The sequence below is a fragment of the Phoca vitulina genome, unplaced genomic scaffold, assembly GCF_004348235.1.
Source record: "Phoca vitulina isolate PV1807 unplaced genomic scaffold, GSC_HSeal_1.0 scaffold48, whole genome shotgun sequence".
NCBI classification, from domain to species: Eukaryota; Metazoa; Chordata; class Mammalia; order Carnivora; family Phocidae; genus Phoca; species Phoca vitulina.
Genome location: NW_022589751.1, coordinates 6,233,321 through 6,260,799, shown reverse-complemented (window position 1 = coordinate 6,260,799; position 27,479 = coordinate 6,233,321). Strand labels below are relative to the sequence as shown.

The following is a 27,479-nucleotide window of genomic DNA, read 5'->3' as shown; positions in this document are numbered from 1 at the left end:
TCTTTTGGGCACCACTTTCTGAGTGTAGTACCCCACATCCTTTTACACTGGCTCTCGTTTTCTCCTAGATTTTTTTGTGTGAAGGAGCATTTCTGGGTAGGTTGGTTTGGGGTCTATGGGAGAGTGAGGTGGTAGCTGTTAGTGTGCTTTTGTTCTTTTTGCTTTGGGTCCCCCCCCCCCATAATTTGTTTTACCCTTCAGAATTGTGCAGTGAAGTTTAGATTTTTCAAAAGATACTGTGCTACATGTTTTAAATAACAGAGAGGTTCGAAAGTAAAAGCTCACATTGGGTATTCTTCACCATCTCTGAAATAACAGTATACCTTATTTATTTGCCTGCTCTTATCCTTCAGACCAGAGGGTGTACTAGGATCTAGTCAGTAGATGATTTCCAAAGCCCCTCTCAACTCAGGCTCTGCTTTTATGTAATACTTAAGCATGGTAGTCTACTCTTGCCTGGGAACTGACTTGAAGAGTCCTGAGGAACCTCCCAACCCAAAAAATCCCATCAGTCTTCCACAGTGTCTGAAATGGTTTTTCTGAACCCATTTTTTCTGCTCTTTTCTGCAAGTGGTCCATTCTAGTATCTTGGGAACATATAGTATAAATTAAAAAGAACATTCTTTGTCTTAAAAGAAGCCACACATACAACCCTGTTTTGATTTCCTTTGAATGTTACAGGCTGGGTAAATACTCTTGTTGGTGGACAGAAGGAAGGAGCCCGAGGTTTTATGTTTTTTATCATTAATGTGGACCTGACTGAGGAAGGATTATGTAAGTATTGACCTTTTTGGTTTTTTAATGAAAATTGACTTCTTATGATACATTTTCTAAAATTTCTTCATGCTGTGGATCTGTTTTATGTTGTAAAGCCATAAAACCTTTAATTCATATAATTCATCCATTTTATTTTTCATGCGCAACTTGGCCTTCATTTCATGAATGATTTTTTCTTCTTAATGACCTGTCATTATGTTGCACTTGTGAAATGTGTACTTGGCTTTTCATTGGCTCATTAACTTCCCCAAAGTCCTTTCTGTCACATATCCCAGACCCTGGAGGGCCCTGTGTGTGGGACCCTAAAACCAGTCTCTGGTTTCTACTCACCTGACTTTACCTTAGGAGTGAGCTCACTGCTTTGATGGATTCAAGGACTGAATGGTTTTTAAGTATGCCCCTTTTTTTCCAGTACACGTTGAAGATATAATTTTGCACATGTTTCAGTACATTCAGAAGTTACGTGCAGAAGGACCTCAAGAATGGGTTTTCCAAGAATGCAAGGTAATTTTGTTTCACCAAAATTTTTCTTAAGGAAATTTTTCAGAAAACATATATATGTGAATTAATTTAAATTTAAGCCTCGGTGAAACTTAAAAGTTTTGGGGGTTTTTGTTGTTGTTATTTAAACTCTAAAATCTTGCAATGCGTAGTAGCTTTAGTTAAAGCTTAGTTGTACTACTTTGATTGGCTATCTGGGGCACAATTAGGGCTAAGGCATCAAGTAACCTTTTTTTCCAAGGGAAAAAGACATTGCTTTTCTATCCCTCAGAAGAAAGCCAGCAGTTTCTTGAGCTTATATCTGTCAGGGTGTACCTTACTGTTTGCCTGAAGCTTCATGAGCCTCTGTCGTTTTCAGATCTGCTGACAAAAATCTACAATGAACTTTCAAAGAAATTGTGAATTGTTTTATATATATGATTGTGTTCTTTTTTTTTTTTTTTTTAAAGATTTATTTATTTATTTATTTGACAGAGAGATAGAGAGCACAAGTAGGCAGAGTGGCAGGCAGAGGGAGAGGGAGAAGCAGGCTCTCTGCTGAGCAGGGAGCCGGACGTGGGGCTCGATCCCAGGACCCCAGGATCATGACCTGAGCCAAAGGGAGACGCTTAACCGACTGAGCCACCCAGGCGCCCCTATATGATTGTGTTCTTAAAAGTGATTTTATTGTTGTATGTATGGAAAAGCCTGGCTGTCCCTTATTATTTTTTAATAAAACAAAAGTTCTCTGTCTTTCAAAATTTTATTATTATTTATTTTTTTATTTTTAAAGATTTATTTATTTGAGAGAGAGAGAGAGAGCACACAGGGGAGAGGGACACAGGGAGAGGGAGAAAGAGTGTTTTAAGCAGACACAGGGCTTAATCCCACAACCCTGAGACATGACCTGAGCCGAAACCAAGAGTTGGATGCTCAACTGACTGCGCCACCCAGGCAACCCCTTCCAGAATTTTAAAGCCTTCTTTTAAATGTTTTATAAAAATATGTACTTTATATTTAAGGCTTATTGAGATTCTGAAATGTATTTTAGGATGAAAGAAATCCTTTTTACTTAGGTAAAAGTTTAAAGGGATACTCTGCTTGTGGAACCTAGGACAGGAACTTCTAATCTGGGCGCAGTTCTCTGAATGGATCAACAAAATGATCATCTGTGCAACTGTTGATCTTGCAAGGTTCTTCCAGTTTTCCTAATTCTTTGACTAATAGTTTCAATAATTTAGGCTAAAGAATCATACTCTGTTTTGGTTATTTTCATTCATGTTCTGTACATTTCTAAATCAAGCATAGCCTATTTTTTCTGATAAAGTTAAATGTGGAGTAGAAAGTCTGTAGTGCAAACTAAACACTATAGAAAGAACCTTTTTTTCTTTAAAGTATTTCTAAATAGTAGTTGACTTATGTATAATTGGATTAATTTTCCATTTTAGGACTTGAATGCTGTTGCATTTAGGTTTAAAGATAAAGAGAGGCCACGGGGCTATACCTCTAAGATTGCAGGAATATTGCATGTAAGTTTGTTATTTTATGTGTACATTGGTATGTAGAGTATTTTTGTGATCCTGCGTATATCACCTTTAGTACTACATGAATGATAAAAATTGAAGCTGCAGTATAAAAGTTTAGACTTTGTAGCAACCAGGCAAACTTTGATGCCAAGCAATGCTTAAAATCTTAATTTTCATCATCCTAAAAATTATCATCTATAGTATTTTTCATACAGAGGCATTTTGCTTCTTCGATTTAAATATTTTTCAATTCTACAATGTGTCAATTGCTAATTATGTGAAAGCTATATAGATCATCTACTTTTCTCCATTTCTGTTGCTACCACCCTAGTCTGAGCTACCATCATTTCTTGCCTTGACTACCATTATAATCTCTTACCTGGGATCTTGGTTTTCCCTTTTGTTCCACACTATAGTTTATTATCCCAGTCTTGGTAATCTTTTGAAAACCAAAATCAGATTGTTTCTCTTCTCTGTGTCAAGTCCTTCAGTAGTTTCCTGTCAGAGTTCGAATAAAATCCAAAATGTCACGTTGGCCTACAAGGTGATCTGGCCCCAGCCCGTCTCTCTAACCGTGTTCTATATAACTCCCCAGCTCATCCCTCCCATTCTCATTCCCCTCCAGCTCTACTGGCTGCCTGCCTGCCTGATCTTCAAGCATTAAGTTTGTTCCTCCCTCTTAGTACCTTTTACATTTGCTGTTTCCTCTACCTGGAACTCTCTTCTCTCTTGTCTTTGCATGACTGGGTTCTTATCATTTGGATTTCCACTTAGGTGTCTCTTCCTCACAGAGACCTTCCCTGACATCCCAGTCATGCCCCGCCCCTTTTTAATTCATAGCACCTATCACTATAATGACACTATTTGTTTACTGTCTACCTCCCTCCCAATTACAATATAAGCTCCTTGGGTAAAATAAGTGAAGAGGATTAAGAGTGCACTTATCTTTTTTTTTTTTTAAGAGTGCACTTATCTTGATGAACACTGAGTAATATAGAATTGTTGAATCACTGTATTTGTACATCTGAAACTAATATAACACTCTATGTTAACCATACTGGAATTAAAAACAAAAAACTTTAAAACTCTGTTCACTCCCTCTCCTAACTTACATGTTCATTGTTGTTTAGTATTTTAGTTCAGCCTTGAGTCTTAATCCCCAAATGAATTACTGTTATTACTAAATGTACTATTGTATGCAAAAATAAAAAAAAATATAAGCTCCTTAGGGAGCAGGGACATGATCTGTCTTGCCTGGCACAGAGTAGATACTCGTTAAATATTTGTTGAATGAATGAATCAGTCTGAGTGTATTGGAGGTTGCTTTTACTAATAAAAAGCATCTTCGACATTATTTTTCTTCCCTAGCCAAAAATATAAGCCATTTCCCCCCACAACAACTTTCTAAATGCTTTTCTGATTTCATTCATAGAAATTTGAGAGGAAATTCTGTTTATAAAAATGTATGTACTTTATGTTAAGAATCCTATAGGTGTCAGCATTTCACTATCAAATTTTCTTCATTAACAAGTATTCAGTTTTTAGCCAGAAATATTACACTTTTCCCTGAAAAAAAAAAATGTGATTTTGCTATCATGTAAATGTATATGGGGATTAACTGCAAAATCATTGTACAACAGGAAACTGCTTCAAGTGTGGTAAGAAAGAAAAAAGAAATTTTTCCAGCAGAGTAAAATTTAATTGAAGGAGGATGTGGGGTGTGTGTGTAAAATAATGGGTTTAATGTGTTAGAGATTTGTTTGCTTTAATAAGTTAGACTCTATAGTAGCCTTGCATATTTTATTTATCTATCTATTTTCCTTTTAATAAGTATTATCCTCTAGAAGAAGTGCTCACGGCTGAATATTTACTGGAAGAATTTAGACCTGACTTAATAGAGATGGTTCTCGATAAACTCAGACCAGAAAATGTCCGGTGAGTCACTCTACAGATTTTACTGCTACATACTAAATTTTCAGTAATGATTAGAAGCTGAAAATTTGGAATTGTGAATAAAATGCTTTTAAACTTGTTATCGAACATGATTAAAGTAGAAAGAATAGTATAATGAAGCAATACCAAACATCAGCAAATCAGTACGTGACCAGCCTTTCTTATCTTTAACTACCCCTCTCCTCACTCATCCTCCCTCCACTCTAGATGATTTTGAGGCAGGATCTCTAAAACATGAACACTTTTTTATTTTTTAATTTTTTTTAAAGATTTTATTTGACAGAGACATTGCGAGAGAGGGAACACAAGCAGGGGGAGTGGGAGAGGGAGAAGTAGGCTTCCCGCCGAGCAGGGAGCCCGATGTGGGGCTCGATCCCAGGACCCTGGAACCATGACCTGAGCCGAAGGCAGACGCTTAACGACTGAGCCACCCAGGCGCCCACATGAAGACTTTTTTAAAAAACAAAACAAGAGGTGCCTGGATAGCTTAGTCAGTTGGGCATCTGACTCCTGATTTTGGCTCAGGTCATGATCTCAGGGTCCTGGTATTGAGCCCTGCATTGGGCTTCATGCTCAGAAGGGAGTCTGCTTGAGGATTCTCCCTCCCTCTCTCTCTTTTTCTCCCACTCTCTCTCTCTAAAACAAATAAATCAGTCTTAAAAAAATAATAATCATAATTTCATTATCATGAATAAAATGTAATAATAGATCATCTTAACCTGACTTCATCCTAACTCAAATACCCAAGGTGTCAGATTACGTATCTGGCTTCATAATCATAAACAAGTGAGGACACCCTCTTTTTTCTTAAGTGGACGTATTACAGTCTCAGAATCCTTCTCACTGACCAGTGATTAACCAAGAGATCAAAAGTTGGAGGAGCTCTTACAGTAACAGATACTCTTATTAGAGGAGGTTCAGCCCTAAAGAGCTGAGGAACTATCCCATGATATTTCTGCCTCAAAATTGAATTTCATCCATGTTTTCCAAAGTGAAATAATACTAGGAATATATACTTAAGGGGCACATATTTTGCATTTTTTATTTTTTTCTTCTGTCCAGCACGTATTTCCAAAATTCTCCTGGGAACTTGGAGATTGAGTAAATATGTTTTTTGGAACAGTCATTTTATGAATAAAATCAACAATCTGGTAGAAGTTTTTGAAGAAGAAAAATCCTTCTGACAGAACTATTCCATCAAAGTCTTTTTCCTAGTTACCATTGTTTGCACTTTTCCAGACATGTACTAGCAACAAACAATGGGAAAATTAAAAGAAATATTATTGGTAGTTACACAATGTGATAAATATGATAAAATGACATAGAGCTAACTCTATGTACACATTCTATCAATGCCATTTTCCTAGTTTGGGTATTTTACTATAATTAATGTAAGAGTTAATTAACCATTGAGGGAACTGGGTGAAGAGTACATGGGACCTCCCTCTATTATTTTTGTGACTTCCTATGAATTTGTAATTATTTCAAAATTGAAAGAGAAAACATTTACAATAGCAACAAAAATGTAAATAACTAGGAATGAATTTAATCAAAGATAAGCAAGACTTCAACATATAAAACTACAAAACAGTGCCGAAAGAAAACCTTGTTAGGAGATTTGCTATTAAATTCTCTCCAGTCTGATTCATAGACTCTGTGTAATCACAGTCAAAATCCTAGTAGCCGTTTTTCCTTTTAGTAATTGGTAAAATGATTCCAAAATACCTATGGGCATACAAAGGACCTGGATTATCCATAACACTCTTTTTTTTAAAGATTTATTTATTTATCGTAGAGAGAGTGAGAGCAAGTGTGGGGTGGGGGGGAAGGGCATTGGGGGAGAGAGAGAATCTCGAGCAGACTCCATGCTGAGCCTGGAGCCTGACAGGGGGCTTGACCCCAGGACCCTGAGATAATGACCCGAGCTGAAATCAAGAGTCGATGCTTAACCGACTGAGCCACCCAGGTGCCCAGCCATAACACTCTTGAACATAAAAACAAAAGTTGGAGGACTCAAACTGTTGGATTTGGAGGCTAACTATAAAGCTACGTTAATTACGACATTGTGCATTGGCCTGAGGATCAAAAAGAAATCATTAGAATAGAACAGAGTCCAGAAATAGGCCCACACATATATGTTCAGAGGATGTCTTTTTTGTGTGGTAAAAAAACACATAATATAAAATTTACAGTTTTAACCATTTCTAAGTGTACAGTTCAGTATTATATTCATATTGTTAAATATATTAATATTGTTGTGAAGCAGATCTCCAGAACTTATTCACCTTGTAAAATTGAAACTGTACCCATTAAACGAGTCCTCTTTTCTCCCTCCTACCATCTCCTGGTAACAACCATTCTACTTTGTTTTCATGAATTGGACTACTTAACATATCTAATATCAGTGGACTCATACAATGTATCTTTATTTCACTTAGCATAATGTCTTTAAGGTTCATCTATGTTGTACCATGCGACAGAATTTCCGTTTTGCCAAATTAAATCTACAGGTACAGCTATAGAGTCTTGGCCACATCCCCTGCTTAAGTCATAAGTAAATCTTTGTTTAGGAGGAGTTCTTGCTGAATCCATGCAGGTCCTAGGATAATTGTCTTCTTGTCTAAATGTTTGGTAGTCTGACAGTTGACTAGACTTTTGTGAGAGGTCAGTGCCTAAACCACTGGCTTACGCTTTTTTATTAGGCTCCACTCCTTTCCCTTTCTGAAAATTAGAGCATTTGTCCATCTCCATCTTCTGCATCTTCTCCTGTCCTCCAGTGTTTCTAAAAGTTGATGGGCAGTGATCCTACCTGGGATTTGTTAGTTGCCTAAGCATCAGAGAATGTGAATGATCTGCGTTGGAGATGTGAATTCATTTACTTGGCTGGCTCACTCATTAATCCTGGCCTGGGTTTCAACCCCCTTTTTTTCTGTTGTTTGGTCCACCTTTGCAGTTTAAAGACCCATGTTTTTTCTTTTTTTAAAAGATTTTATTTATTTGAGGGAGAGAGAGAGCACAAGTGGGGGACAGGGGCAGAGAGAGGGAGGAACAGGCTCCTCACTGAGCAGAGAGCCTGACGTGGGGCTCGATCCCAGGACCCTGGGATCACAACCTGAGCCGCAGGCAACTGCTTAATGGATTGAGCCACCCAGGCACCCTGACCCATGTTTTTTGTAAAAACAGTATAAATAAGAGGTCAGTAGTCCTGTCATCTGCCAACCTGAGACCAAAATGTGTAGCACACTTTGCTTTAGGTCTTGTGTCCTGTTGGATTATGAGGTCCTTCCAGGTAAGAACTGTTTTTTTCAGATTCAAGTTACCAAGGGCTCAATAAAAGTTGGTTGACTTCTCTAAGCCTTTAGCCTAATCTTTCTTGATTCCTTCTTTCTTTAAGAAACCCTTTTAAAAAGTGTTTTTTTAGCATTTTTCATGAACCTCAATTTCTTCAGCACTGTGGCCTTCCTGTCACAATTCTTTAAGTTTGGCTTTGGGTCTCATCAATAGATTTTTTTTGTACCTTCTTTCTTCTTTGAGGCATGTCTTTTGAAAATATGATTTGATATCATGATATTGTAGAATTCTTCTAGTGGAAGGATAGAGTTCATCTACTTAGAATCCTTATTTAAAAAGTAGTGAAACTGAAGCCCAGAGACTTGCCTAATTTAGATCTTAACTGTGATTTTGGCAAGATCTCAAAGAAAATAAGTCAGAGTATTGACCAGAATCCAAGTTTCTGATGGCCAGATCTGTACCCTCTCTATTAATTCTGTTTGAATTCATCACAATTACCTGTGAAGCGTCTCCTCATTTTTGGATGTCTTTCCACCTTTGCTCTCTCAGGGATTATTTGCAAAAATCTCATGAGAATTCATATCTGGGGAGCTGTATTCCCTTTTAATGTCTATGGTCAGGATACTTACTGTTTCTGAATGAGTTCTGTAGAGCTTCAACAGCTGTTCATTTCCTCTGAACATTTCTAAATGGCTGACTTGAAGCCAGTGGTGGGCATTCATTCTAGCCCACTGTTTCACTGTGGCAAGTTTCGGTATACAAAGAAAAGTTCTTTTTCTCTCTTCTTTCTAAGGACCATGTTAGTACCATATCAGCAGTCAATTCTTTGTAGATAGAATTAAAGAATAGCATTGTCACACACACACACACTTAAAAAAACTCCTCAAGACTATTTTTAAGCATAATTAGATTTCCAGCAGATAGTCTAAGGATGTAACAGTATCTGTGCTAGTTTTTCTCAGCTGTCTGCAGTTAAATATATTGCAGCTCTCCGTGGCATACTTAGATTATTGTGCCTTCTCTTCTTTTTTTCCTAACTTAAGTCTCTTGTGCTTTCACACTCTGGTTTGTAGATTTCTATGTAGGTCTGATGTGTATATACTCTGTCTCTTCTGTTATTCCCCTTGCTTACCTTTTATAATTTATTTTTAAATAGTTTTTCACTGTATGTTTCAGTTTTAAATTCCTCAGTGGTCTACTAGTTCTTGTTCTGCAAAGGTATCCCTCTTTGTCAGGCCAGTATTTGATGTTTGCCTTGTTTGAGGGAACTGTGTTTATTTCATATTTACTAGCGTAACATTTCAAATGTTACCCATCCACTTTAGTTTGGTATACAGCTATCTAAATCCCTTAGGATTGTACCTGACCAATCGCCTCTCTTCTCCCCCTTTTTAACCTGAGCATTACTGAGCAGCCTCCAGTGTCTGTTGTTTTCTGTGTCCTAAGTCATCCTCAAAGCACCTGGCAGCCTTCCCTGAGCTTATTCACTTTCTCTCTCAGGACAGAGTTTAAGGTGCTCTTGTTTCAGGGGCCGTGTCCACTGCCACATGAATGCTTCAGTGTTCACAGGTTGTCATCAGTAGTTTGTACATTATTCTGATGTGTGGGCCATCATTCAGGGAGACCAAAGCCACCTATGTAACAAACTTGTCCAAAATCAGGCACCTCATGGAAGAGAAGATGGGAATACACCTGTCTACCAGGTTATTTTACTTCCTAACACAGTTTTCGGAGTTCTCCTTGAGAATCAGTCCATTCATTTTTTAGGAAGTCAGCAGGAGCAGAAGCACTTTCTTGGGCTGAGTCTTAGGAGGCTCTGTCATGTAATGAATGAGTGTCCTTAACAAACATTACATATCCTTCATGTGGCCACGTGAGTTCTATACACACACCACATATACCCTGCAAAAGGAATTCTCAAAATGCCAACATGGATCACTTCTTCTGGACACGATAACAGAGCTCTTCCATCCATTAAGCCCTATGATTCCTCCCTCTCTTTCTATGGAATATATTCTTAAGTGGTCAGAGGCAGCTAGGCCAGATCAGGAATACCGTATCAGCAGCCAATTCTTTGTAGATAGAATTAAAGAATAGCATTGTCTCTCTCTCTCTCTCACACACACACACACACACACACTTAAAAAACTGGCAAATCAGAAGATAGAGAGGTGTTTCTTGGTCTTGTTTCCTTTACCTCTAGAAGCATGAAGGCCAATGTACATGTACTAGATATATTTGATGGTAGTCTCTGGCAGGAATAAAACCATAGAGTGCAAACTTAGCAAATAATAATAAAAGTGTGTTTTTGGTTTTTTGGATCTCTGGATGAGCCAACAAGGGTTGGGGCGGGCGGGTTAGCCATTTTTGTTAACCCTGGCCCTTGGCTGTTTCTGGAAGGAGTACTTTGTTTTGCTTTTTTAAAGACTATTTTACAACTGACTTTGTTCCATTTTTTTCCCTAGCTACTCTTCTTTTAAAATTTTAGTCAGTAGCATTACCCACAAGAGTCCTGCACGCAGTTTTTCACATTAAAAATGAAGGGCTCCAACCAAAGGGTAACAGAGACCACGGTCAGAAACCTCTATACTTGGTTGCCTATTTTGACTAAGTGTTAGCGGATTTACTGGGTCTTAGAGGCCCACCATGTTCTTGGATATTATTTATATTTTAATGAGTAAGGTTCTATAAATTCATGGATCCAACGTGAGTTTATGGTGTCTGTCTGTTTTTTCCACTTACCTTTAGGGTTGCAATAGTTTCCAAGTCCTTTGAAGGAAAAACTGACCACACAGAAGAGTGGTATGGAACCCAGTATAAGCAAGAAGCTATACCAGATGAAGTCATTAAGGTAGGGTTTGCTCATCTGTGAATAAACTTGATGTGTGAGGGACACACAAGAGCATGAGCTCTCTACATCAACCAACTCACGGCCCAGAGTATGGAGAGTGATGGCCCATGGCTGTCTATACTGTCCTGAGCAAAGTGAACAAGGAGATGGAGAGCTAGAGCTTAGGTTTTTGCATGAAGAAATGGCACTGTGGCCACCTTCTCATGTGTCTGTTAGATCAGCAGGGCTGAAAGCAGACTCCCAGCTTCATGCAGTCAAAGATCACTGAAGTCCAAAGTACACAGAGAAGCAAAGACACCAAAACAGGCAAGAAGAGATGGAAGTAGAGAGCATGACAGACAGATACAAGGGCTCCAGGGGCCTGACGGTCGTGCTGTATATATAGGTGGGAACAGTTCTGGGATTCACGCTGTCTTCACTTTAGGAGATGCTGTATTGTATGCCTCATATTGTCTCATTGCTCCTTTTGTCTGTGTAAGGGAATTAGAATTTGTTTCAAAATAGGTGTGTTTAGATAGTATGTTACCCCATTCATCAGTAGTCCAGATTTTGTTTTTGAGTCTTATCTACTTGTCTAGTATTTTTTCTTTTTTGATTTTCATTGTCACCATATCTTTGAAATTGTGTCCTTTATTCATGGGAAGACACCAGAAAGCCTTGCTCTGACTAGAGTCTAGTTAAACTTGAGTAATGGACATTTCTTAAGTGTACCCGTGTAATACAGAAAAAAGAAGAAATAGTTTAAGAAAATCATTGCTGGCACTTCTCTGACCTATTCACAGCACAGAAGGAGATCACTGGAGCCCTTTTGTGTATGAAAATATCCTTCTAGCTAAACTGTGAGGAATGCTGATCGCCCATGAATTAATCCTAAAACAAAAGAGAACCCCTATTCACCAACCTCTGATGACAACAAACCTGCCCCGAATGGGAATTTTTAAAAAATATTTTATTTATTTAATTTAGAGAGTGCGCAAGTGGAGGGAGGGGTGGGTAGGGAGAGAGGGGGAGGGAAAGAACCTGACGTGGGGCTCGATCTCACGATCCTGAGCCTAAACCAAGAGTTGGATGCTTGACTGACTGAGCCACCCAGGCACCTCCTGAATGGGATTTTTTTTTTTTTTAAAGATTTTATTTATTTATTTGACAGAGAGAGACACAGTGAGAGAGGGAACACATGCAGGGGGAGTGGGAGAGGGAGAAGCAGGCTTCCTGCAGAGCAGGGAGCCTGATGCGGGGCTTGATCCCAGGACCCTGGGATCATGACCTGAGCCTCAGGCAGACGCTTAATGACTGAGCCACCCAGGCACCCCTGAATGAGATTTTTTTAAAAAACAAATTTATCTGGGGCGTGCCTGGCTGGCTCAGTTGGTAGAGCATAAGACTCTGGATCTCAGGGTTGTGAGTTCAAGCCCCCTATTGGGGGTAGAGCTGACTTAATTAAAAACAAAACAACCCAAATTTATCTGGGAGTTTAGCAGTGAAATTATTTACTACGTATTTCCTAGTCCCTACTATTTAGCCATTCGGGAGACCTAAGCTGCTACTCATAAATAATACGGCCAACATCCCCACCATCCAGTGCCAAAAAGTATAAACTCAGGGACCAAAATAGAACTGCAGAAGTTACAAGGCTGTGCTAGATCATCTGGAGACCAAATTACTGAACCCTGGATTATTGGCACATGGCTGCTTTTTTTTTTTTTTTTTTTTTAATAAGTCTTATAAGAGTCCAACAATCACTGACCTGTGATCTGTCCCACTTAGCTTTTGGAACTAGCCCATTGAGCACATCCAATCTGCAGGTTGTATCAACCCTGTTGCACAATGCAGGCTTAAGACTCCTCTTTGTTCTTGACCTTGAATTACTGGTTCACTTGGAAGTTCACGTGGTCATCTGGGACAGTTGTGGACCAGGCCTTAAGGAGCAGTACTGAAGTGAAGGAAGCCCCTCTAGTCTACCTTTGAGGCCATACATGGAAGTAATTTAGTGCCCCTGAAAGTTTAATTCTTCTGTAAACAACCAGTTGCAGGAATATATCCCTGTACAGATTATTCTTCCTTCTTTAAGGAGCTAGAGCCAATGTGATCTTCATATGGACCAAGTAGTCTCTCAGGTTTCTGTAGTCGCAGATTGCCCCTTAACCTCAGCTGGTCATTTTGGAAATATGTAAAGAGGAAAGATGAATAAGTACAAAATGTTCATTAGTAACAGAGAGACCAACTCAAGTTTCACAAAAAGCCATCAGTGGATCTTGGGAGTGGAAAAGAAAAGCTGTGTGACATTTATCCCCTTAATATTTGCCTAGATATTAAGCAAAAGGACTATTTTAAACTTTTGAATCCAACTTTAATTGCTTTTGTGTTTTTCGTTATTCATCCAGAAATGGCAAAATGCTGACCTGAATGGTAAATTTAAACTTCCAACGAAGAATGAATTTATTCCTACGGATTTTGAGATTTTATCGTTAGAAAAAGAAGCAACACCGTACCCTTCTCTTATTAAGGTAACATATTAGAATCGGTGATTTTTAAATTTAGGGGATACACCTATTACACGGAAGGGACTGGAGAGATGATTTCTTTCATTTGGTACTGTTGGTTTTGGGGGCTCACATCCTAAGAGTTACCAGAAAGTTGTAGAAAGAATAGCTGCAAGGAATATTAAAAGGCTAGAAAAGTTAAAGCAAACAAACTACTAAACAATTTAGAATCTAGGGTATTGTTTTCTTCGCAGAAAAAAAAAATGAAGTCTGGGCTACAACCACAGATCTGAAAGTTATCAGCCTACTTTCCATATTCACTGAAGACTAAGTAAGGAAGTTGATTTGTGCTGCATCATGAAAGTTAGAGATAAAGAGAATTTCTAAACTTTGGAAGAAAGCATATCCAAGGGAAGTCTTGGATTTCTTGCCCTTAAAAATAATTCTCAATTTGTTAGAGTGGCTTTAGGAAGTTGATGAGAACAAGGAAGTTAGGAAGTTAATAAGCCATTGAGAACGATGATTGAGAAATGGAGCTTTTTTTTTTCCTTTTTCAGAATGTTCTTTTCGTGTCATTATTTCACACCTCGAGTAAATTGTGTAGAAAAATGGATCAAATTATTACTGCACATCCTCTTTCCTGAATTCTCTTTCTAAACTCACCAGTGTAGACATACATCTTTCTTTTTCTTTTCTTCAAAGGACCTAACATACAGATCAACTCAGTGAGATGAATTAGTGTTTAGAAACTTGAAATTTATCTCAAGCAACTAGATTATTAACTAGACAACCATTTTTCTTTAAAAATGACATTTTAAGGGAGGAGTTAAGATGGCGGAGGAGTAAGGGGACCTAAGCTTGCCTCATTCCTCGAACACAGCTAGATAAATATTAAATCATTCTGAACACCCAAGAAATCAATCTGAGCACTGAGAGAACAAAACTGCAAGTCTACAAGTAGAATTGTGGAAGGTTGGAGCTGTGGAGAGTTGATTTGGGGGAGATAAGAACTGCTGGGGCTGCAGAAGGGAGGGAGCCCTACTTACGGAGACTACTGCAAGGTATTATAAGCAGCGGAACACAAAATCTGAAGTTTTAGAAGTCTCCTACTGCCAGGGTCATGCCTGGCTTAGTGGTGCTCCTGTGGGGAGGAAGGGTGGATACCTGGGAGTGGACAGTATAGTCTGAGGATCCCCTGGGTTGCAGGGGGAAACAGTTCCCCTGTTTGGAGTGCATTTAGGAGTGGCAGCAAGACCTCTCCACGGACAGAAGAAAGGGTGGCACCAATGTGTTGCACTGTTCCCAGGCATAGGAGCAGGACACCAGCTGAGGGCAGGGAGTCTTAGTGCCTGCTTTTGGTTCTGCTTTGCCATAAACTCTGAACCGCTTTACAGTCCTGTGACCACTTTCCTGGGACTGGCTGCAAGCAGCAAAAGTGGGGAGACATCCTCCCCCGGAGGATCAGCACGGGGTGGTGCTGTGGGAGTCCCTAAAATTTGGAGTTTAGAAACCCAGCTGCACCCTGAGATGAAACAGCTTGGACACAGACAGGGTGAAGGCAGGGATTTGATGGAAGCTGGGGCACAAGAGGGGTGATTGTTTGCTCTTCTGTGAGAGCTTCCTGAATAGTGGTGGGCACAAGCTTTCCACTGCAGGGATGAGAGAGCAGAGCAGAGCTATATCCCCCATTCTTCCCCCTCACCCCCACCCCGTCAGCACTGACTGACCTCAGTGAGCTAAATAGTACCATCAAGTAGAGATCGGAGCCACTTACACCCCCCCTCTCTACAAGGCAAATAGGCCTGAGAATCAGTGCAGCAGGCCCTTCCCCCAGACCAGCACAAACCCCTTGCATGTACCAAGTCTACTGATCATAAAGTGCTGCAGAGCTTTAGCTCTAGGGGAAATAGGATCTAGCTTCTTTTGACAAGCAGACCCAAACACACCTAGGATCTAATTTTTTGTTGTTGTTTTGTTTTGTTTTTGTTTTTTCTCGACAAAATGACAAGATGGAATTCATCCCAAAAGAAAGAACAGGAAGTAGAAGTAACAGCCAGGGATTTAACCAATACAAATATAAGTAAGATGTCTGAACTAGAATTTATTTATTTACTTTTATTTATTTATTTATTTATTTATTTATTTATTTATTTAAAGATTTTATTTATTTGACAGAGAGACACAGCGAGAGAGGGAACACAAGCAGGGGGTGTGGGAGAGGGAGAAGCAGGCTTCCCGCGGAGCGGGGAGCCCGATGCGGGGCTCGATCTCAGGACCCTGGGATCATGACCTGAGCCGAAGGCAGACGCTTAACGACTGAGCCACCCAGGCGCCCCAACTTTTATTTATTTTTAAAAGATGTTTTTATTTGAGAAAGAGAGAGAGAGGACATTAGCGGGGGAGGGGGGGCAGAGGGAGAACAAACTCCCCACTGAGCGGGGAGCTGGACGTGGGGCTCCATCCAGGGACTCCGGGATTATGACCTGAGCTGAAGGTAGACACCCAACCAACTGAGCCACACTCAGTTTTAAAACAGTCATTGTTTTAAACAATGATTATAAGAATACTACCTGGGTTTGAAAAAAACATAGAAGACACTAGAGAATCCCTTACTGTAGAGATAAAATAACTGGAATCTAGTCAGACCGAAATTAAAATGCTATAACTGAGATGCAAACCCTAATGGATGCCATAACAATGAGGATGAACAAAGCAGAGAAATGAATCAGTGATATAGAAGATAGAATTATGGAAAAAAATGAAGCTGAAAAGAAGAGGGAAAGGTATTGGATCATGAAGGTAGACTTAGGGAACTCAGCAACTTCTTAAAACATAGTAACATTCTTATCATAGGAGTCCCACAAAGTGATGAGAAAGAAAAAGGAGCAGAAAGTTTACTTGAGCAAATTAACTGAAAACTTTCCTGATGTAGGGAAGGACACAGTTATTGAAATCCAAGAAGCCCAGAGAACTCCCATTAAATTCAACAGAGGCCAGGCATCACCTAGACATACATAGTCAAATTCACAAAACACACAAAGAATCCTGAAAGCAGCAAGGGAAAAAAGTCCTTAACCTACAAGGGAAATCAGGTTCACAGCAGATTTGTCCACAGAAACTTGGCAGGCCAGAAGGGAATGGCAGGATATATTCAGTGTGCTGAATGGGAAAATTATGCAGTTGAGAATACTTTATCCAGCAAGGCTGTCATTCAGAATGAAAGAAGACATAAAGAGTTTCCCAGAAAAACAAAAACTAAAGGAATTCGTGACCACTAAACCAGCCCTGCAAGGAATATTAAAGGGGACCCTTTGAGCGGGAAGGAGAGACCCAAAGTAACAAAGACTAGGAAGGAACAGAGACAGTCTATAGGAACAGCGACTTTACACGTAATATAATGGCACTAAATTCATAGCTTTCAGTAATTACTCTGAATGTAAACGGACTAAATGCTCCAATCAAAAGACATAGGGTATCAGAATGGATTAAAAAAAAAAAAGACCCATCTATATGCTGCCTACAAGAGACTCATTTTAGACCTAAAGACACCTGCAGATTGAAAGTGAGGGGATGTGAATGTATGTCAGAAGAAAGCCAGAGTATCCATACTTACGTCCGACAAACAAGGCTGTAATAATGAGATGAAAGGCATTATATCATAATTAAGAGATCTATCCATCAATAAGATCTAACAATTGTAAATATTTATGCCCCCAGCTTAGCACCCAAATATATAAATCAATTAATAACAAACATAAAGTCATTGATAATACAACGATAGTAGGGGACTTTAACACCCCACTTAAAGCAATGGACAGATCATCTAAGCAGAAAATCAAGGAAATAATGGCTTTGAATGACACACTGGACCTGATGGACTTAACAGATATATTCAGAACATTTCATCCTAAAGCAGCAGAATACACATTCTTTTTGAGTGTATGTGGAACATTCTCCAGAAAAGATCACATACTGGGTCACACGCAAATCAGCCCTCAACAAGTACAAAATGATCGAGATCATTCCATGCATATTTTCAGACCACAACGCTATGAAACTTGAAGTCAACCACAAGAAAAAAATTTGGAAAGACCACAAATACATGGAGGTTAAAGAACATCCTGCTAAAAGAATGAATAGGTTAACCAGGAAATTAAAGAAGAAATAAAAAAGTACTCGGAAGCAAATGAAAATGAAAACACAATAGTCCAAAATTTTGGGGATGCAGCAAAGGCAGTCCTAAGAGGGAAGTATATTTGCAATACAGGCCTTCCTCAAGAAGCAAGAAAAGTCTCAAATATACAAGCTAACCTTACACCTCAAGGAACTAGAAAAGGAGCAGCAAATAAAGCCTGAAGCAAACAGAAGGAAAAATAAAGATTAGAGTGGAAATAAATGATACAGAAACAAAAAAACCCAGAATGGATCAATGAAACCAAGAGCTGGTTCTTTGAAAGAACTAATAAAATTGATAAACCCTTAGCCAGACTTATCAAAAAGAAAAGAGAAAGGACCTAAATAAATAAAACCATGAATGAAAGAGAAGAGATCACAACCAACACCACAGAAATACAAATAATCATAAGAATATTATGAAAAATAATATACCAACAAACTGGACAATCTGGACAAAATGGATAAATTCCTAGAAACATACAAACTACCAAAACTGAAACAGGAAGAAATAGATAATCTGAACAGACCCATAACCAGCAAAGATATTAAATCAGTAATCAAAAATCTCCCAACAAACAAAGTCCAGGGCTAGATGGCTTTCTAGGGGAGTTCTACCAGATATTTAAAGAAGAGTTAACACCTGTTCTTAAACTGTTCCAAAAAATAAAAATGGAAGGAAAACTTCCAAACTCCTTCTACGATGCTAGTATTACCTTGATCCCAAAACTAGACAAAGACCCCACTAAAAAGGAGAATTACACACCAATATCCCTGATGAACATGGATGCAAAAATTCTCAAGATACTAGCAAATTGAATCCAACAGTACATTAAAAGAATCATTCACCACGATCAAGTGGGATTTATTCCTTGGCTGCAGGGGTGGTTCAATATTCACAAATAAATCAATGTGATACATTAGCTTAATAAAAGAAAGGATAAGAACCATATGATCCTCTCAATAGATGCATAGAAAGCATTTGACAAAATACAGCATCCATTCTTGATAAAAAACCCTCAACAAAGTAGGTATAGATGGAACATACCTTAACATCATAAAAGCCATATATGAAAGACCCACAGCTGATGTCAGTGGGGATACCCATAGCTCTCCTCAGTGGGGAAAAACTGAGAGCTTTTCCTCTAACATCCAAATTGGCAGGGAAGAAGTCAAACTTGCATTATTTGCAGATGACATGATACTCTATGTAGAAAACCCAAAGACTCCACCAAAAAGTTGCTAGAACTAATACATGAATTCAGCAAAGTCACAGGATATACTATCAGCGTACAGAAATCTATTGCATTTCTGTACACCAGTAATGAAGCAGCAGGAAAAGAAATCAACGAATTGATCCCATTTACAATTGCACCAAAAACTGTAAGATACCTAGGAATAAACCTAAGCAAAGAGGTAAAAGTTCTGTATTCAGAAAACTATAGAACATTTATGAAAGAGATTGAAGAGGGCACAAAGAAATGGGAAAACATCCTATGCTCATGGATCGGAAGAACAGACATTGTTAAAATGTCTAGACTAGACTACCCAAAGCAATCTACACATTTCATGCAATCCCTATCAAAACATCACGAGCACTTTTCACACAGATAGAACAAGCAATCCTAAAATTTGTATGGAACCACAAAAGACCCCAAATATCCAAAGCAACCCTGAAAAAGAAAAGCAAAGCTAGAGGCATCACAATTCTGGACATCAAGCTCTATTACAAAGCTGTGATCAGCAAGACAGTGTGGTACTGGCACAAAAACAGACACAGATCAATGGAATAGAATAGAAAACCCAGGAATGGACCTACAACTCTATGGTCAACTAATCTTTAACAAAGCAGGAAAGAATATCCAGTGGAAAAAAGACAGCCTCTTCAACAAATGGTGTTGGGAAAACTGGACTGCTTTCTTATACCTTACATAAAAATAAACTCAAAATGGATGACAGACCTAAATGTGAGACAGGAAACCATCAAAATCCTAAAGGAGAACACAGGCAGCAACCTCTTTGACCTCGGCTGCAGCAACTTCTTGCTAGACATGTCTCAGGAGGCAAGGGAAACAAAAGCAAAAATGAACTATTGGGACTTCATCAGGATAAACGGCTTCTGCACAGCGAAGGAAACGATCAACAAAACTAAAAGGCAGCCTATGGAATGGGAGAAGATATTTGCAAATGACATATCTGATGAAAGGTTAGTATCCAAAATCTGTAAAGAACTTACCAAACTCAACACCTAAAAAACAAATAATCTAGTTAAGAAATGGGCAGAAGACAAATAGACATTTTCCCAAAGAAGATATCTGGGTGGCTAAGAGGCACATGAAAAGATGCTTAACATCACTCATCATCAGGGAAATACAGATAAACCACGATGAGATAACACCTCACATCTGTTGGAATGGCTAACACTAACAACACAAGAAACAACAGGTGTTGGCGAGGATGTGGAGAAAGGGAAACTCTCTTATACTGTTAGTGGGAATGCAAACTGGTGCAGCTGCTCTGGAAAACAGTATGGAGGTTCCTCAAAAAGTTAAAAGTAGAAATACCCTATAATCCAGCAATTGCACTACTGGGTATTTACCCAAAGGTTATAAAAATACATGTTTGAAGGGATACATGCACCCCAGTGTTTATAGTAGCATTATCAACACTAGCCAAACAATGGAGAGAGCCCAAATGTTCATTAACTGATGAATGGATAAAGAATATGTGGCACATATATACAATGAACTATTACTCACCCATCAAAAAGAATGAAATCTTGTCATTTGCAACCCGGTGGATGGAGCTAAAGTGTATTATGCTAAGCGAAATAAGTTAGAGAAAGACAAATACCATATGGTTTCACTCATGTGGAATTTAAGAAACAAAACAGGTGAACATATGGGGGAGGGAGGAGATAAAAATTAAAAAGAGAGAGGGAAACAAACCATAAGAGACTCTTTTTTTTTTTTAAAGATTTTATTTATTATTCATTTGAGAGTGAGAATGAGAGAGAGAGAGAGCACACATGAGAGGGGGGAGGGTCAGAGGGAGAAGCAGACTCCCTGCTGAGCAGGGAGCCCGATGTGGGACTCGATCCTGGGACTCCAGGATCATGACCTGAGCCGAAGGCAGTCGCTTAACCAACTGAGCCACCCAGGTGCCCCCAAACCATAAGAGACTCTTAAAGATAGAGAACAAACAGGGTTGATGGAGGGAGGTGGGTGGGAATGGGCTCGGTGAGTGATGGGTATTAAGGAGGACACTTGTTATGATGAGCACTGGGTGTTGTATGTAAGTGATGAATCTCTGAATTCTCCTGAAACTAATATTGCACTGTATGTTAACTAGAATATAAATTAAAAGTTTGAGAAGAAAAAAATGACATTTTAATGAATTAGAGGTTAGGTTATTCAAAGAGAAAGCTTGTTTACCTCTCCTATTTTTTGTTGTTTGTTTTAAATAGGTCTTCTCAAAGTGAACTAAGGAGAACATTTATATCTCTTGTCAGAGTTGCAAGAGTTTTTAATACAGTATGAGTGAAGTGGAGAGTTAAAGTAGTGGCTTATTTGTTCATCTCTGGCTGTGTTACCTATTACTACATAACAAATTCCTCCAAAAATTAGGAACTGAAAACATTTATCTCCATGCAGTTTCTGAGGATCAGGAATCTGGAAGTGGCTTAGTTGGGTAATTCTGGCTCAGGGTCTCTTATTAGATTATAGTCAAACTGTTGGCTGGGGCTTCAGCCTCTGAAGGCTCAATTAGGGCTGAAGGATTTTCTTCTAAATTCAGTTGTGTGGTTGTTGGCAGGCCTTAGCTCTTCACCACATAGGTCTCTCAATAGAGTTGTTTGACATGGAAGCTGGCTTCCTCCAAAGTGAGTGATTCAAGAGAGAAAGAGGGTGATCAAGATGGAATCCATAATGTCTTTTAGAATCTAATCTCAGAGGTACCATGCCATCGCTTCTGTCATAGTCTTGCTCACATAGACCAATCCTGGTTCATTGTGGGAGAGACAACTATACAGGGATGTGAATGCCAACAGGTAGGGATTGCTATAGCCCCCCTTGAAGGCTGGCTGCCGCACCCCGCTAAGGACTCCTGCGTCTGCCTCTCAGTGTTCAGAAAGACAGGGATAGGACAGTTGGTATTGGCTTCTCCAGTCTATCTCTTCCTCTGCTGTGTCCCCCATCTCCCTCACCCAGGGGAGACAGAAGGGTGATTTCTCTCTGCTACCAGAATCAGCAGTTTTCTCTCTTCACCTTCCCACCTGGAGACCCTCTGAGTATGCCTCAAGGCCATGAAACTCTCAACATTGCCTCTCCTACTCCTCTTGAAGAGTGGTTTGATTGAGCTTTTTGCCAAATGTGCCCATATTTTATTAACCAGATTGTTTCTCCGTCACAGGATACAGCTATGAGCAAACTCTGGTTCAAACAAGATGATAAGTTTTTCTTGCCAAAGGCTTGTCTCAACTTTGAATTTTTCAGGTATGTAAAATGAATCTGGCTACAAAGTTTCTTTTAAAAATCAATGATCCCATTCCTAAAAGTTGTCTTTGCTTCAGGGATGACCCATGTGTAGAAATGAAAGGAACTAGAGTTACGTAGCCTGGACCAGGGAAGGCTGCTGCTGGTAAGGGATATTGTAAAAGTCAAGGTTGTCAGTTCTTCCTTTGCACTGATGAGCACACCCTTTAACTGACGTGATTTATGTTAGCCATTAGGAGGACCTTCCTAGCCTTCAGGACTTTGGAGTCTGGGGAGGCTGTAGACTCACCCAGAAATTTCATTCAGGAAAGATTAAATAATTGAGGGTGTTTTCTGTTGTAGTTTCGGTTTTGTATTCTGAAACTCGCCCAGAGGGCGAGGTAGTAGTTACTACATGGTTTTGAGTCTTTTCCAGCCTTTAAACATCTGAAGCCCTTAGATATTGTTTTCTCTGTTCTTGGCGTGGTCACTTAAAAATGATTTAATTAAAAAGGAAGAACATGTTTAGTAACGTTTATGAATACTACTGTTGGAATGATTTCTCAGTATAAATCTGCAGTTCATCTCTGTCTCCTTTTATTTATTTCTGTAGTAAAGTATATCATCCAGTTCAAATTTTACTTTGTGAGTTTGTACTGCATAACTTTTATTTAAAATTCAATGGTGTGTGTTTATGAAATAAACCTAGCATCATGTAATAATGTTCACTAATTTTTATTGATTGACTTGACATGAAACTAAAACTAAATGCATTTTAAATGTTTTGGAATAGGGAAAAAGAAACTCTAAGAAGAAAATTAGTATTTCACCAACATGTATGGATGAGCTTGTAGGGGGATGTAAACATTGTATTTTATAGCACAAGATTCGTGGACTTATCTGGAGCTGTGCTGAGATTGTTTACTTTTCACACTAAACATGAGCTGTCTGGCTGTGGCTTATTGTTGGTAGAAAGTATTACAAAGCTGGTTTTATTTTTTGATATTCAGAGTGATATTTGTAACATTCCAAGCAGCTTGTCACCATTTTCCCATTTGACTTCTATGATTATAAATTTCTCTACCTTTTGAGAGACCATTTGATATTTTTGCATTCTCTACACTATCCTGTGCAGTTCTTAGAACTAAAAACATCTACTTCCCGAAAGTCCCTCTCTCCGTGTTCTGCTATTCCTAGAGCTCACACTGTTAGGTTTCTTGTATATTCTTTAAGACATTTTGTGTGTGTATACCCTTTTAGTATCTTCAGAAATAGGATTATATTACGCATACTTAGTTACAGTTTTAAAAACTCTGATCCATTTTCAAGCATATAGCACCTGAATACAAAATAAAATTTTTTTTAATTAACAAATGAACCAGAATGTAAGCATTGTGGTTGAATCATGTTCTCTCTTACAGCTCACCAGCACAGTTGCTGTGCTTGCAGCATTTTAGGACACTTCTTGGAATTGCATTCTAAGCTTGAGCCATATGGCTCTGAGCTCCCAGACTTGGCTTTTTTTAGCTTTTCACTTCCACGTGAGATCGGCACACAGGTGCCTGTGGGGCCAAGCCCTTCCTAGATTCTCTTTTATTTGATAATTTTGCTTTTGTGAATTGTGCTGTGAGTTTCTGAGCTGTTGTTTGCCTAAAGAAGGAAGTGTGTCATGTATATAATACAGTACTTAAAAAATTCAGTGACCGAGCATCCATTTAGATTTTTTCTTTCTTTCTTTCTTTTTTTTAAGATTTTATTTGTTTATTTGACAGAGAGGGAACACAAGCAGGGGGAGTGGGAGAGGGAGAAGCAGGCTTCCCGCGGAGCAGGGAGCCCAGTGCGGGGCTCGATCCCAGGACCCCGGGATCATGACCTGAGCCGAAGGCAGACGCTTAACGACTGAGCCACCCAGGCGCCCCAATCCATTTAGATTTTCCGGTTGGAGAATGTTTATGTAATTATAGAATTTTCTCTTTGATTTTAATTCTCTTAGCGGCTAAGCCTCCTCTATTTTTGTTTCATTATCAGCTTTGATAAAATTGTTGCCTTTGCTATCAGTACAGTAGTTATATTTACTATGCTACAGATACAGTGAAAGTTTAATTTGCTGCCAAACAAGCCAAGCAGGCGCCTGGCCTTGGTCCTTTGCACTGGCTGTTTCCTCAACTGGTCCCACCCAGATATCCCCAGAGCTTGCTCCTTTGCTTCCTTCAGGTCTAGGCCCAGATGTCACCTTATGAGAGAGGCATTGATCATCTATCTTATGTAAATTAGCAGTCTTCTCTTACTACCACCACCTTCACTCCTGTTCCTCTTACTCTGCTTAATTTTTTTCATAGCACTATCCCCACTTGATATATTAAAATTTATTCTCTCCTCTAACTAGACTATTAAACTCTGTCAGGTCAGTGACTTTGCCTGATTTTATTCCCAGTACCTAGAGAAGGGCCTAGCACTAGGCTCTTCTGAACATAGCTGCTTCCGTGTATTATAGTAGTAAGTGTGTGATACACATTTGTTGAGTGAATGAGTCTTACTTGTTTGTCATAAAGGTAAGTGAGGTCATATAATCCAATGAGTAGGTCATTTGACTTGCATTTGAATCCGAATTCTGCCATTACCCGCCCAGGTTACATGCGGAAAGCTGTGTTTCTTATTCAAGAAATGATTAAGTTAGGTGATCTCTGTGGTCCTATTTAGTTTTTGTACTCTCTGATTGTTTCCTCATTTTGGTTGCTCTTTTTCACTTTAAGTATTTTTTTTTTTTTAAGATTTTATTGATTTATTGGTCAGAGAGAGAGAGCACAAGCAGGGGGAGTGGCAGGCAGAGGGAGAAGCAGGCTTCCCACTGAGAGGGGAGCCCGATGCGGGACTTGATCCCAGGACCCCGGGATCATGACCCGAGCCAAAGGCAGACGCTTAACTGAGCCACCCAGGAGTCCCTTAAGTATTTTTTTTTATTTTAATATTTTTTCGTAGCTCTCTCTGCAGTTATATGGTGGGAATTATCAATTATTTTACTGACAGTGCTATAGCTTTATTGGTTTGGGGGGAAACTCAGAGATGAGTTAACATTTCACAGGTCTCCGTTTTCTTGTTTAAGTTCAAAAATCACAGCACACAAACTTCTCAGTCTCATACTCAGGTCCACCCAGGGTATGGCTTGCTTAGAAGGAGGAAGACATGCAAATGTCGGATGAGCTCTGTCGGCCATGCCTCCTTTTTTTTTTTTAATTTATTTTTTCATTTTAAATAATCTCTGCACCCAGTGTGGGACTAGAGCTCACGACCCCAACATCAGGAGTCTTGTACTCTTCTAACTGAGCCCGCCAGGCGCCCACCCATGCCTCCTCCTTTTAGCCTCAACGCAGGCATGCCTTTTAGCCTGTTCCCACTCCTTACCTGCCCTGCATTTTTTTTTTTTTAAAGATTTTATTTATTTGACAGAGAGATAGAACACAAGTAGGCAGAGGCAGAGGGAGAAGCAGACTCCCTGCTCAGCGGGGAGCCTGACACGGGACTCGATCCCAGGACCCTGGGATCATGACCTGAGCCAAAGGCAGACGCTTAACTGACTGAGCCACCCAGGCGCCCCAGCCCTGCATTTCTAACTTGTCAGTTTGGCCACACACCATCTGGGGCAAACAGTTGTTTCTCCCTCCTCGCCACCACCAGCACACATGGCGTACTTTGGGCTTCTTTTTCAGACATCTTGTGGTTTTTTGCCTCCCGAGAAGAACAGACTCAAGAATTCAAACCATATCTTCAGGAAATGATAATAACCGATGTTCAGTTTCTTGATCCATCTCAAAAGGCCACATCACATTGGGAAGTAATAAATCAGCTATTTTACTGTCAACATTTTCTTCCAGCCCATTTGCTTATGTGGACCCCTTGCACTGTAACATGGCCTATTTGTACCTTGAGCTCCTCAAAGACTCACTCAACGAGTATGCATATGCAGCAGAGCTAGCAGGCTTGAGCTATGACCTCCAAAATACCATCTATGGGATGTATGTAAGTACCCACGTCTTAGAGCCTTCCACTCATCAACATTTTTTTATATTGATTTGATGGAAGCGTTTTTGATTGAGGGTATGAGTTTAATTTCTTTTAAAAAAAATATTTATGGCTAATCATATTTTCTCATTTAATTTTTCAGTTAGCTCTTATTCTAAGTATTCAGTGATTACATTCACATTATGCAAATTTTCCTTGATTTCTGTTTTTATTTTTTTTTAAACATCTTTCATCAGATTGTCATATTTTTCTCCTCAAACAAAATGGGACCCTGATTGAGGTTTAAATCTATGTCTTCCTGGCATTGTAAAACAAGGTTGACTGATTCTGTTTCCCTAGACATTCAGATCATGAGGCTGCATATCCATACTCTTCGGTCATGTTTCTTCATTACCATGCCACTGCTTGAGGTATCAAAGCATTTCTTTTGTTTTTCTTTTTGTTAGTCGCTACATTTATGCTGATCCTCTCCATTGCAACATGACATACCTGTTTATCAGGTTATTGAAGGATGATTTAAAAGAGTATACATATGCAGCACGCCTCTCAGGTTTGAGCTATGGCATTGCATCAGGAATGAATGCAATACTTGTAAGTAAAATGAAAACCAAAGAAAAGGTGCCACACCGTTTAAGCATTATGTTGAGCTTGGGAAAACTATTAACTTCTGCATTTTTTAAACAAGAAGGTTGATGGTTTTTTCCTTGCACCTTTTTGATGATTGAAGAACTCAAATTAGTAGTAGTTCCACTAATGAATGATTCAGTAGAGTTTCGTGCAATTTGTGAACATGTATGTGTGCTACATTTATTTGCATGTTCCTCTGCTTGAAATGTGAAACACACTAATTCTGAAAGCATGTTGTTCTTTCCATGTGCTTGACTGTATTAACATCTGTAAGTGAAAAATAACTGTAGTTATTGTTGTGGTGCTTGAATTTCACTCCTCTATAAGCTTCCTTTATTTTTGCTGACAGCAGTAGAAAGCTCCTGTGTTCAAATACATTTGATGTTTTCATTTAATTTATTTTGTAGCATGCACCATTAACTACTTTTAAGTGTGTTTTAAAATAAGCATTATTAAAAACATCCCAAGAAATAACTAGATTTTTTTTCTCCTGAAACTATTTCTGTTGTGTTTCCAAGCTTTTATCTCATTTCCAAATTAACATCCCTTCTATGGCACACATTCATCTTCACTTTTCTTGAAAAAATATTGTACATTTTAGTAACAACTAAAATGAGAGCAGGTGCTGTGTACTCTGTACTCCTCTTTATGAATTTTTATGCAAAAGGTTTTAGGGTTTTAAAATTTTATTTTGCAGTGCCTTTTTTTTTCCCCACAAGTAAAATTTCCAGTAGTTTTCATTTAATGTGGAGGTGTGTACATAACTAACCATTTTCAGCGTCTAGGGAAATTTGAAGCTCAGAGATCAAAATAAACTCCAAATAGA

At 39.0% G+C, this 27,479-nt stretch overlaps 1 protein-coding gene across 2 annotated transcripts in view; it reads left to right on the top strand.

Moving 5' to 3' along the window:
* Positions 1-27,479, top strand: part of IDE (insulin degrading enzyme) — a 115,478-nt gene that overhangs the window by 65,502 nt on the left and 22,497 nt on the right. Inside the window, exons 8-15 of one of the 2 annotated variants that reach the window (XM_032432345.1) lie at positions 682-774; positions 1,190-1,281; positions 2,706-2,786; positions 4,615-4,718; positions 10,776-10,878; positions 13,263-13,385; positions 21,945-22,027; positions 26,473-26,617. In XM_032432345.1, the coding sequence (XP_032288236.1) occupies positions 682-774; positions 1,190-1,281; positions 2,706-2,786; positions 4,615-4,718; positions 10,776-10,878; positions 13,263-13,385; positions 21,945-22,027; positions 26,473-26,617 (824 nt within the window). Of the gene's footprint in view, positions 1-681; positions 775-1,189; positions 1,282-2,705; positions 2,787-4,614; positions 4,719-10,775; positions 10,879-13,262; positions 13,386-21,944; positions 22,028-25,878; positions 26,024-26,472; positions 26,618-27,479 lie in introns of both variants that reach the window. The other variant, XM_032432344.1, reaches the window with a different exon arrangement.